Here is a 12,758-nt window from a genome sequence, read left to right as displayed (position 1 = left end):
CTAAACTAACTGGTGTCATGCAAACCCAGCCTGACAGCTCAGCTGCAAATGTTGGTCCTGGTTTGCGGCTAAAACGAGCTCTCAGCCTTGCAGAGGCTTCTGTCGGTGCGGCTGTAGCACAGGCGAGGGGCCCAGTGAGCAAGGATCTTGTGCTCAAAAACCACTGCTGACTCTCAAGTGCCCGGAATTTCATCCAGAGCAGTAGCTTCGGAAGCTAGCGGATGGATTCTACACTTTTATTCAAACTCTTCCTTCCTTCCTATAAAAAAGCAAAGATGCTAGAGTCCTCTAGCCTAAGAAAACACAGGGGCTATTGTTCACCTGTGTTAGGAAGCCTCCAGAGCTGACAAAATGGCAGAAATTTCTGATGGGGAAATGGGGGTGACCCATTTTCCTTTGAATGTGCCCCTTTGAAGGCTCCTGATACCCCCATACTAACTGAGGCATTTCTCTGCAGAGCAGAGAAAGGGGATGAAAGAAGAAGCCATGTAACACAGGCTGTTGTCTTCCATATTTTATATGCCCCCAAACACCGCCAACAGGAAAAGGCAGGGCAAAGTGGGTGCCCAAGGCTGCCGGAGGCCTGTGGGCCTGCCTGGGGCAAAGGTCCAGATGGGGTTGTACCAAATCCCTTTCCTTCCTCTGTGATAACAGCCCATCAGTAAGCCAATGACAAAGACAAGGAGGCCAGGGTTTCACCCCTCCCTCAAACACACTCTGGGGAAGGCCCCTTTTCACTGAGTACCACCGGCCCAGATTGTCACCTACTGTAAAATAAGGGTTGCTATCTTCTCCTGACAATGGGTTTTCCCATCACCTAAAAAATTATTTACCAAGTGTCTGTAACCAAGGTGAAAAACGCCCCCAAAGGTTAGATCTGCATCAGCGTTTTCCTCAAGAACTACTCAGGTTACAGCTTTTAAGGTAAACTTAAAAAGGGCAAACTGAAAGAAGGACTTGAAAAACAAATATAAGTACAAATTAATAGCCACAGAAGGCAGGGGCCTGGGACTATTAACCATCTTTGTATGACAAGTGTGGAAGCCAGCCTAGGAGAGTCGGCTGAAAGTCCACAGAAGGCTGACCAAGTGAGGCTAAGAAATAGCAATGTGTCATATTAAGCATTTGTGACGAGCCCACCTGCGATTCAAGGAATAGAGGAATGAGCAGACGAAAGGCCTCAGGGTTAAAATGGGGCCCCAGGCTTCCTCCGAATCCACCACAATGCTCCTGCGTGAGCCGCTTTCTCAGGCATGTTTAGCTGCTACCTGCTCTTGTGATCCTGGGTGCAGTTTAAGGGCTCTTGGCTTCTATTTTGGTACAATGATGATAAAACACTTTACTCTCTAGGAGCTCCAAGTAAAAATAATGAGGATTTTTATGACCTTGGGAAATAGATTTACAAAACAAACACACAAACAAGGACTTGGGGTAGAAAGCAGAGGATGGGGATGGTGAGCAAAGAAACAGATTTATGGAGTAAAAGCCATTCACATACAAAGAGACCAAAGTTTATTGCCGACCTCTGACCTCTGACACTCATTGACTTTCATGGTAGAGTTCTAATGGATGTGAAGGGTGGTGGCAATAGCAGAAAAATGTTCTACTCGGAGCTTCGTAGAATCACAGAACGTAAGAGCCACAGTGGCCCTATAAACTATTCATTCTTAATCATGAGTCCATGATAAAGTTTTCACTGATCCACAGAAAACTGAGATATATTTGGATAATCTATCTATTTTTTTTTTTAATATTTTATTTTTTAGAGAGAGGGGAAGTGAGGGAGAAAGAGAGGGAGAGAAACATTGATGTGGCAGAGAAACGTCCATTGGTTGCCTCTCACACACCCCCAACTGGGGACCTGGCCCGCAGCCCAGGCATGTGCCCCCACTGGGAATCGAACCGTTGACCTGTGACCTTTCAGTTCACAGGCCAACATTCAATCCACTGAGCCACACCAGTCAGGCCTATCCCATTTCTTTAAAAAACAAGATGAAATCAATTTAAAGGATTGTTCTTCAGTCTAAGATAAAAATTTCCCCACTTTTGTGGTATTAAAATATTCTTTTTTTAATGAAAAGATAGTGATTATAAATGGTAGTTTGGAATTTAAAGAAATAAGTGTAGTCTATCTCTGTTCCTCATTAATATCCCAATTAAATTTTTAAATATGTATTGAAAAATAACATATATACATTCTAATTAGTTTTAGTAGTCCTAAATCTATGATAGCTTTCTAACTTGGCAAAATGAAAAGTTGGGCAACCCCAGATAAGTCTCCCAATTAAAAAAAAAATTTATTTATTGACTTGAGAGAGAAGGAGAGGAAGGAAGAGGGAGGAAGAGAGAGAGAGGGAGAGAGAGACATCGAGTTTCCTGCTCCACTCATTCATGCACCCATTGGTTGACTCCCGTATGTGCCCTGACCGGGGATTGAACCCACAACCTTAGCACATTGCGACAATGCTCCCACCAAATGAGCTACCTGGCCAGGGCCCAAATTGTTTTTTAAAGAAAATTTTCTGGTCCATAAAATTGGATTGGGTTCAACATACCTCCTATTTGCACAAAAGAAAATGAGAGTGTAGAGGGTTAAATGTTAAAGCATTATACATATACAGAAGGTCTCCTACTTACTTAACAGCAAAGCCAGGACTATAACCAGGGCTCTTGTCCCCCAGAGCCCGGAGCTCTTACAACCTACTCAACTTCACAGGTGTTCAGTGCTAGCAGAGTATGTAATTTGATCAGAAAACCACCTACAGTGCAAAACTGAGAGGAAGACGATTTTATAGTCTGTTAGATGGCATGTTAAGCTCCACGGTGCTCTGCCATAATTACATCTCCAGTCATGACAAATAACCTTTATGCAGCATGAATTACACATTTTTTTTTTTTTTGTGATTTCTGTCTGATCAAAACTCAACAGGAAAGCATAAGATTTTATAAATATATACAAATAAATATGCACTTAGTTCACCACCTCCCCTTATATGCTACTTAGTTCATTTCCTTCCTTATCAATCACAACACAGCTGCCGCCACTATTTTTTCCTTGCAGTTCAAAACATAGTTGAAATGCATTAATTCTGCACCTAGGACAAGATGGGCCAGCTTACTCATACCCAACTATTGAGCCATGTCAATAAAAAAAACGTTTTTTTAAAGACATGTTACCAAGACAAATATAAAAACCTCTAAACCCAGTCTCAAAGCCAGGAAACATTCAACACTGTGATGTCAAAAATTTGAATCCATTTATCTTGATTTCTCATTCTTATTCTAATTAGTTTCACAGTCACTGCATTTATGGGAGTTTCTAATTCCTGCTGTTAACTGAAGTTGCTGCTTAGTATGCAGGCTCACATTCTTACCTTTTGCCTCCTAGACATGGTGATCTAGCAGCCATAAACACAACCCCATTGTTTTAAAGAGGCCAAAATAAAACAAAAGCCGTTCCCTAAAGTAAGACAGATACCCAGTAAACTTAAAGTAATATCTTACTTGGTGCCTTGGGCTGTTTTTTCTTTTCACTTCTTCTTCTTTTTTTTTTTTTTTAATTTTGAAATAATTTCAGACTTACTATGGTACAATGATCACGACTAAGAAATTTAACATGGGAACAATACTGTTAACTAAACCATAGACTTCACTAGAATTTCAGCAGAGTTCCCACTATTGCCCCTTTTCTGCCTTGTGATCCCTTGTAGGATCCCATGTTGCATTTTGTTGTCTTATCTCCTTGATCTCCTCTCTGACTGTTCTTTAGTCTTTCTTTGACTTCATGATCTTGATCCTATTGCAGAGTACTGGTGCATTATTCTGGAGACTGTCCCTCAGTTGGGTTCATGGGATACTTTCCCCTGAAGGGGTTGAGGTTATGCGTTTTTGACAGAACACCACACAGGCGATGTGCTTTTTCAGTGCATCATATGAGGGGGAGGATAACATCCAAATGTTTTACCACTGGTGATGTAAACCTCGTTTACTTGGTTAGGATGATGCCCTTGACTTCTAATGGCTCATATGCTGTCATTCTAAGCTCTTTCTTGGAGCAGAGAGGACAACTGAAGTAGCAGCACCCTTAGGTGAGGTGTGATGGAAGGGAAAGGCCTTCCTGACCTTCCACAGTTGACTGCTTGAGAGCATGGAACACAGGACGTCAGCAATCTGACAGAGGTGCCATGAGGTAATACCTCTGAGACTTTGCCGTCAGACAAAGCAGGGGACCTGGATCAGCCAAGGGGCCAAGTGAGGGCGGCCGTTCCTCCCAGGGGAAGAGGAGCTGATGCGGAAGTGTTTGTGTCTTTCAGGATTTCTGCTCTTCCCTTCATTCTCTACTTCTGTTTACTTTAGTTTCCAAGACTATGCCTTCTAAAATCAGAGACTCACCTGATCTCTGATTTTAATGAAATCCCAATAAGAATATTTGTCTATTGTTTTGTGGTAACTAAAGTTAATTTCCATAAACTGCCACAGACAACAGCTTCCCCTGCCAGTCATCTGGTCATCCACCTATCCCTGAAGGAAGAAGGGGGAGCATCCGAGATTGAGTACAAAACTACACCACCCAGTTCTGGAGATAATACATGAACCAAGATAACACATTATTTCTTTCTTTTTTCAAATTGAGATGTAATTCACATCCTGTCGAATTTACAGTGCACAATTCAGTGGGGTTTGGTATATTTACACGCTTGTGTAACCATCACCACTATCCATTCCAGAATATTTTCATCACCCCAGAAAGAAATTCTGTACCCATTGTCACTCCCATTTCCCTCTGCCCCAGCCCCTGGCAACTCACTAATCTACTTTCTAGCTCTATGGATTTGCCTATTTGAACCAAGGTACATTTTTTTTTTTTTTAAGATTTTACTTATTTACTTTTAGAGAGAGGGGAAGGGAGTGAGAAAGAGAGGGAGAGAAACATTCGAGAGATATATCAATTGGTTGCCTCTCACAAGCCCCCAACCGGCGACCTGGCCCACAACCCAGACATGTGCCCTAATTGGGAATTGAACCAGTGACCTTACGATTATCAGGCGAGCACTCAAGCCACTGAGCCACACCAGCCAGGACTGAACCAAGGTACTTTTGATCCCAAATAATAACCGAGGTGATCTCAATCTAGGTAACCTAGGATCACACACACCCGTGAAGTTTGATTTTGGCATTATGTCACCTACCCCTTTGATACTCTGCTTTCCCATTCCACCTCATTCCCCAAACTATGTCCCAGAGGCGACTTATCTGCATTTGTCCTGCCCACGGTACAACTCATTCTATCTATCCTTCCTTCTTCTATCAAAAACCATGTGGTGTTCTATCAGTGTCCTGCGTTTGTGAGGTAATGTTCAGGTAAATTTATCTCTGCTAAGGTGCTAACAATGAACAGATTTACATTTTAGTAAAGAACTTCTGGAACCTCAGGCTCGGCTAAGAAGGCCAGAAGACCCAGTGTATTTGGGACTATCTCAGTTTATGCTTGTTGCTTTGGCTTATTAATAATAGTACCCCCTATCCCTCTCAAAATGGTCCTGGTTTGGCTGTTTAATTATGTTCACCCAACCTTAACCCAAACAAATGACTAATCCTGGTAAGTAGAGGCATTTTGGTAGGCCAACAGGGAAAATAAATATAGGCAAATGAAGTTTCGATGTTTCTCAAATCAAACCCCAGCTCTACATTCCTATACAAAGTTAAAATTCACCAACCTGTAGGAATCAGGGTTTCATCCACAGGCAGAAAAGCATCAGCTTCTATAGTGACTTCATGGTCATATATATTTGGGGAACCCTGGGAGGGAAAAGATAGAGAAGAAAAGATTTAAAGCTTAGTCTTAATGTCATACATTTGCTTTATAATGTCTCCTGCAGAAATGTTTCAGGCATTGACAAAAACTTTAGAAATCTCACTGGACCTATGGTGATGACTGATAGTTTCACTTAAGTGTGGGTAGACAGGTCCTCAAAACAGTAGCTGATACATTTGGAAGGTGCTTTCAAGTGTGACCCCAGCATGCATTTTCTTTACGAAATGAAATTGTAAAGGTGCAAAGTCAGAGAGACACCAATGATTTGAAAGCCTTTTGTATTTCGGCTTCTTAGCAGAGGGCTTTCTTCCCCCCGCCCCCCTCACATGCCAGGCAAACAGAAGAGCAAAGGCCAGTGGCCTGCAGCACAGGGGCTAGATGGCCAAGGCCTCGCCTTCAGCTAGCTAGAGGTGGGGCATGTCATCATTTCTCTGTCCCAATCCCCACCCAGACACTCCCAGCCCCATGACAGAAGCCCAGGAATCAGAACTGGGGTCCTTGCTTTTGAGAGTTTGTCTGTCTCCTCCATAAAAATGCACCTGCTCTACTGGGAGAGTTAAAGACTGGTCAGTGGTCAGAGGCCTGGAGTCTAGTTCCAGCTCCCACTGACTGGCCCTGGGGAAGTCACATAAACCTCCTAGAATCTCATTTCCTTCCATGCAAAACTGGGCTAACAATGCCCTCACCTCTGCCAGTGTTCTTGTGAAGAACAGTTTTAGTAAAGACATGTTGTGTTGCTTGCCAATTGGAAGATACACGAGTACATTTCTAATTTAAGAGATTCTTTTTATCATTAACAGTTTAAAGCTTCATGGCAGAAGATATGAAAGGGAAACTAGGTGAGGGCTTTTAGTAAGTACTCAAAAATAAGTTAAACCAGTGGTTCTCAACTGGGGACAATTTTGCCTTACTGGGAAAAAATGTGACAATGTCTGGAGATATTTTTGATCATCATGACTGGGGATGGTAATGCTAATGGCACCTAGTGGGAAGAGACCAGGGATTCTACTAAACATTCTACTATGCACAGGACAGTCTCCCCATCCCTGCAGTGAGAAATATCTGGTCCAAACTGTCAAGAGCACCAAGACTGAGAAACCGTGAGCTCAGCTACACTGAAAGTTCTACTGGGTCCCTGAGAGGTCAGCAGAGAGGGAGCATTGTGGGCTCATGGAAAAAAAGGTTCCATCGTCATAAAGTCACAGGTCCACATAATCAAATGGAGTTGTCCTGAGGAGAAAGGCCAAGATTTTAGAGACCTTGAGAATCTATGTCTAGACAAGAAGAAATTGTTTTAATTGCACTATGGAGAAGGTCTGTTTCTGAAGAACATCTCTTGTATTCTCCCAGTAGGTACAGGGGCAGGAATGGGGGGCAGGCATGGCTGGGGCACAGGCCTCTTCTGCTTATACTCTCTTTGCCACTTGTTTGGTCCTTTTTCTGACCTGGGAAGGCAGGCCCCAAATTGGAGGGGTCTGCAGCTCTAGCCTAGAGGGGCCATCTCCTGCATGGCTTTCCATACTGCCGCCCTCTCGTGCCTCAGGGGTACTGCCAGCCCCAAAGAGGCCTCTGGGGCTGAGGGGCATCTTCTCTCTGATGAGAGAAGAGAATTTGAGACTTCTTCCTTTGCTCTATCTGTTCAATTCTCAGTTCAAGTTTGAGTAGCATTCCATTGTATGACTATATCACAACTTGTTTATCCATATTCCTGCTGACCAACTTTTGGGTTATTTCTGCTTTTTACTATTATGAATAAAACTGCTTAGGAATTTCCTTTATCTGTGTGTTTGTTTTTTAGTACTAAGGCAGGAAGAAAAATGATTCAATATGAAAATCACACACCAAATAAACTGATGCATCTGACATGTTAGGAAGAAGCCTGGGAGAAGAAAGAAAAAAACCTTTATTAGGCACCCAGTCTCTTCATGGCTGTTGGGTCACTAAGCAGCACTGACACTCCTTCATTGGAGGGAAGCATGCCTCACTTAATGACACTCTGACCTGGAATAATGCCGTGATCTACTGTGGTGGAATATTACTGTCGTAGTCATTCCTTTCCAGGCTGATGACAACTTGGCCAGGAATGCTGATTCACAAACAGAACTTCAGGTCTGTCTCTGAGTTCAGTGTTTGTCTTGGTGAGCTTGGCTTGGCCGTTACAAGTCGGTAACATTAACCATTTATAGAGCTCACCGTGGCCTGCATGGGGCTTTAAAGACCTTTTTGTTGTGCATTGTCACTACCACTGCCTTAATTCAGCTCTTATCACCTCCAGCAGGATATAACAGACACTATTGGTTACCACCCAAGCCATAGCAGCACCTCTACCAGCACCCCCACTTTCCCCTGGTAGAACCCTGACCTGTTGACTTATCCTGTGCTAGATAGACAGTTAGGGAAAGAACCCCTCCCAAGGCCCCAGAGGGCAAATCTTGGTTGGTCTAAGCCAATCACCATGGTCTAATTCCCTTGTTGGTGATTGGGTTAGATAGGGAATAGGTCATTCTTTAGGCCAACAAAATGTGAGGGAAATCCTGGTGGGGAGCTTCTGGGAGGTTTTGCTTATTCTTAAAAAGGGAACATTAGTACCCTGAGCATATGGCTCAGTTGGTTGGGTATTGTCCCACAAAGCGAAAGGTTGCCAGTTCGAGTCCCAGTCAGGGCACATGCCTGGGTTGCAGGTTCGGCCCCTGGTCACGGCGTGTGCAAGAGGCAACTGTTGCTGTTTCTCTCTCACATAGATGTTTCTCTTTCTCCCCCCCTTCCCCTATCTTTAAAAATAAATAAATAAAATCTAAAAACATAAATAAAAATGGAACATAAAAGATATGAAAAAAAGGGGTAGGTCCTTTTTTGTCTCTAGAAGTGACTCTATGAATTTCTGGAGCTGTGGCAACCGTCTTGTGACCCTAAGGGAGCAAAGGCCAAAACCTTGAAGCAGCAGAATGGAAAGATGGAAGAACCTGCGTTCCTGATGACACACCTGCCCAGTCACACCGGAACCACAGTCACTGCTTTTCATGTCAATTTCCCCTGGGCCTGCTTTCATAGCTCTTTAGGTAAAGTTTCAATAAGAAACATGTTCTCCCTGTTCTGTGTTAGGCAAAAGCAGGAACAGCTGAGAGAGAGAGAGAGAGAGAGAGAGAGAGAGAGATATATATATATATAGAGAGAGAGAGAGAGAGAACAACCAACCTGCAAGCCGCATAATTTTTCCATTCTTTGAAAAACACAGTTCTCCCTTCCCCCCAGGCCTCCAATACTCAAACTCAGAAGTAATGACTCAAAGCTTGGCCCCACGTAGAACAAAAATACCGCTATTAAATTTATAAAACAAATAAAAGAAGAAAACATATAGGTTGAGCTGACCACCTTAAACACCAAGTTTTGACCTATTTCCCTGGGGAGTGTTAAAGATACATGATAATGTGTTCGTGGGTAGTGCAAGAGATGTTCTGAAAATACAGAGGCCCTGTGAGCCCAGGCCTGGTGATTGGCCATCCACTCCCACCTGAGCGCCCTAGAAGGCTGACAACCCCTGCCTGCCCACCCTCAACCCTGAAGCCAGTGGCTGGGGACTGTAGCTGCACGTATTAAGACAGAATACAGGAGGGAGCCGACACTGACCCCCCTTCTGGGGTGGGTTTGTGATCTGGGAAACTATTTAGCCTCTGGAAAGAGATTCAGAAATACCTGTCACTTCAAGTCCCTGTAGGACTGGAAGGGTGTGAAAATTCTAGTCAGGAGGATTCCGCTGCCAGGTAAATGCAAAGAGCTTTAGTGAACCTCACATTGCCATTAAGTCTCCTCCAGTGGAACACAATGACAGATGTAATACTTCCCACATAATTTCTCTTTCTGTTTCTGAATCTATCCCTTTAGACCACTCCAGTTATAAAACAGGATGTCCTAAGTATATAAAAATGTGGTAAATAGTGAAATATCACCATGACCTATTACTTACATAAAACCATTAATATTTTGGTCTGTTTTTGTGAAGTTTCTTTCTGAAGTTACTTTAAAAAGTAGAGTCTTTATGTACATTATTGCAGAGCCTCCTATGGCTGGGCATCTTTGCTTTGTTTTTGTGTTTTGGTTTGTCTTTAAGATCTCAAGAAGGCTGGTGGAAGTTCCTGAAGGTAAGGAACAAGCAAGTGAAGAAACATCTTTCTTATTTTTAAAGGGAGAACTTTGGAAATTATATAAGAACCAATCAGCTCATGCTATTTGAAAAGATCCTAGGAAAAAAATATCAGCAGATCATCAGCAAACTCCTAAAAGAGTGTGAAAAGACAAGATATTACTAGTTGGCTGTGAACTTCATCTCGTGGTAGAAAATCATACCAAAGTGACTCAAGAATAGTAGACAACGATGAGTAAGTACTTCACATGAACAGGAAGTAATAGATACAATCTACAAAGTTCAGTTAAGCTTTTTCATTGTCTCATGCAATAACCTCTTCAACAAGCTAAAATAGCAAAAGGAGGGAATGAGATTACCTAAGGAGTTACCAATGTTTCTACACCACACTTATGGTGGGCTGCACGGTAGGAACGCACATGTAAAGGGGTTGGTTGGGCTGAGCACATTTCTGAAAGTCCAAGGGTGGAAAGCACTTTACTTGGAAATAGTTTTCGGGGAGTAGTAGTGAAGTAGGGGAAGCAAATGTAAGTACATGTTACTAGATAAAAAGGGAGTTCTTTTTTGTTTTGTTTTTTAAGGTTTATTTTATTCTCATTCGAGAGGGAGGGGATGGGAGAGAGAGAGACACCGATTGGTTGTCTCCTGCACACACCGTAACTGGGGGTAGAGTTCATAGCCTGGGCATATGCCCTCACCAGGAATTGAACCAGTGACCTTTTGGTTACAGGACGATGCTCCAACCAATTGGGCCACCAGGGCAAGATGGAATTCTTAAAATAGAATTGGGAAACAGATAATTCTCTCAGTGGTGGAATGTACCAATCCTCTTCTTCTCTATAACTTCCATTTATTGAGCACCTACTATGAGCCAGATGCTTTGCTGGGCACTCTTCATCATCCAGAGTAATTTCCTGCTGGGTTGGTCTCTCCACCCACTCCCCCTGGTCATTCCACAAAGCATGTAGCAGGAAAGAAGAGGCAAGGTCACTTACCTGGCCTGCCAGGTTGAAATAAGAATGGTTGGTCAGGTTGATTGGTGTGGTCTGACTGGCCTGAGCTCGATAGTTGACCACAAGCTCCCCACCATCCAGCGTGTATGTTACCCAGACTTTTAACTCCCCAGGGTAACCTTCCTCACCATCTGGACTGACCCGTGAGAACTGGACGCCATTTGACAGCACCTGAGGGGTCCAGAGGACCTAGAAGAAAAGTGTGTGCAAAGCTGGTTAGTAACTCCAACCCCAAGCCGAATGCCACATTTCAGTATTACAAGACCACTGATTCCAGGAAGGGAAATGATGATACAATCAATAAGCCTTAAAATAATAGCCTGGATTTTAATTATTCTAAAATTCTTTTTTATAAAGCATTTGAGAGAAAAAATTTTTCTCTTTACCTACTCACAATTCCTATCCTGTTTTCCCTTAAATTTATATGTATGTCTACATTTTCTTCCCCTACTTTGAAACTTATTTTTTTGAAATCTCATCACCATATTCTAAGTGTAGCAATATAGCAATATCTGCTATTTGCTAATACTATTAAAAATAACATTAATAAATCAGCCCCTCTCTCCTAGGGGTACTATTCACAAATATTTATAAACAAACTCCATGAGGTTCCCTGGACACTTGTTCCATTAGGAAGAGTTCTAGCCCACAAGTCAGGAGTCCTGATTTGGGGGCCAAGTTTCGTCCCAGCCCACGGTGTGACTTTGGACATCAATTCAGTCCATAAAATAAAGGGGTTGAAAAATGATCTCAAAGGTTTTTTCTCATTCTGGAAAATATGATTCTAAGAGTAGAAAGAAAAACATGAAGAAAAGTTTTCTAAAAGTTTTTTGCTTTTGAAAATAGAAATAGGAATCTTGGATTAACGCAGTGGTTCCTCTCAACTCTGCCTTAGAGGCCCTAAGATGACCCTTACCAGGAAGGGAAAACCAACATTTACTAAGTGCCTGTTATGAGCCAAGGCAGGTGTCTAGAAACTTCGCAGACACTATCTTATCTGTCTCAGAGCTGACTTAACATGGGTTCCATTGTCCTCATTTAGGGATGAGAGAACTGAGGCTCAGAAAGGCTGAACTGCTGTTCCAGGTCGCACAGCTAGTAAGACACTGCATTTGAACCAAGTGGTCTGACCCTGTTCCCGTTCTTTACACTATTAGACGATGAGGTGGCCAGAGACCCCTCAGTCCCTTTGGGGAGCCCTGGGGTAAAGGGGCCTTTTGCAGACACGAGACTGCCATTTGCTGAGTGCTCACCAGTCACTGACCTGGTGCTTTACACAAATCATTGCACAAGGTAAGAATTTGGCGGAACATAACAACAATAACAACTCTCTTTGCAGGTCAAAATAGTTGAACGGTGGCAATTTCACATGGTTCCAATTAATATAATTACCCCCATTTTACAGAAGAGCAAATTGAGTTCAGTGGAGTTAACTTGCTCACTTGCACCTCCCACATCCCAGGGGAGTTGAGTAGACACCTTTACTACTTCATGTCCACTGCTTAAAGGGAGGGAAAAAAAAGGTCATACATGTAATTAGTGACAGAGCTGGGATTCAAATTCACATCTTGGTTTCAGTGAATGTTTTGTTCAAGTCTCCATGAGGTGAGGCCAAAACAGTCATCCCAAATAGACTTGCCAGGAAGGGGAGCCCAGCAGGAACAAAGGCCTCTGCCTCCACCCATGTTGAAAGCAGCTGGTATTTGAAACTTATTCATTGACCTTAGTAAAAAATTAATTTTATACCCTAATTACCTCCTAAAAGGGTTGAATTTTCAAGACACTTAAC

At 42.8% G+C, this 12,758-nt stretch overlaps 1 protein-coding gene across 1 annotated transcript in view; it reads right to left on the bottom strand.

The window, feature by feature from the left end:
- The window catches only part of GALM (galactose mutarotase), a 45,127-nt gene that overhangs the window by 21,361 nt on the left and 11,008 nt on the right, over nucleotides 1-12,758 (bottom strand). The window contains exons 3-4 of the mRNA XM_090281175.1: nucleotides 10,952-11,158; nucleotides 5,718-5,799 (exon numbers count right to left, since the gene is read on the bottom strand). Coding sequence (XP_090137301.1) covers nucleotides 5,718-5,799; nucleotides 10,952-11,158 — 289 coding nt within the window. The remainder of the gene's footprint in view (nucleotides 1-5,717; nucleotides 5,800-10,951; nucleotides 11,159-12,758) is intronic.

Source organism: Furipterus horrens, unplaced genomic scaffold, assembly GCF_987537825.1.
Source record: "Furipterus horrens unplaced genomic scaffold, mFurHor1.1.pri manual_scaffold_6, whole genome shotgun sequence".
In the NCBI taxonomy this organism is placed as follows: domain Eukaryota; kingdom Metazoa; phylum Chordata; class Mammalia; order Chiroptera; family Furipteridae; genus Furipterus; species Furipterus horrens.
Note: the sequence above shows the minus strand (reverse complement) of the source record. Positions and strands in the feature narration are given on the sequence as shown.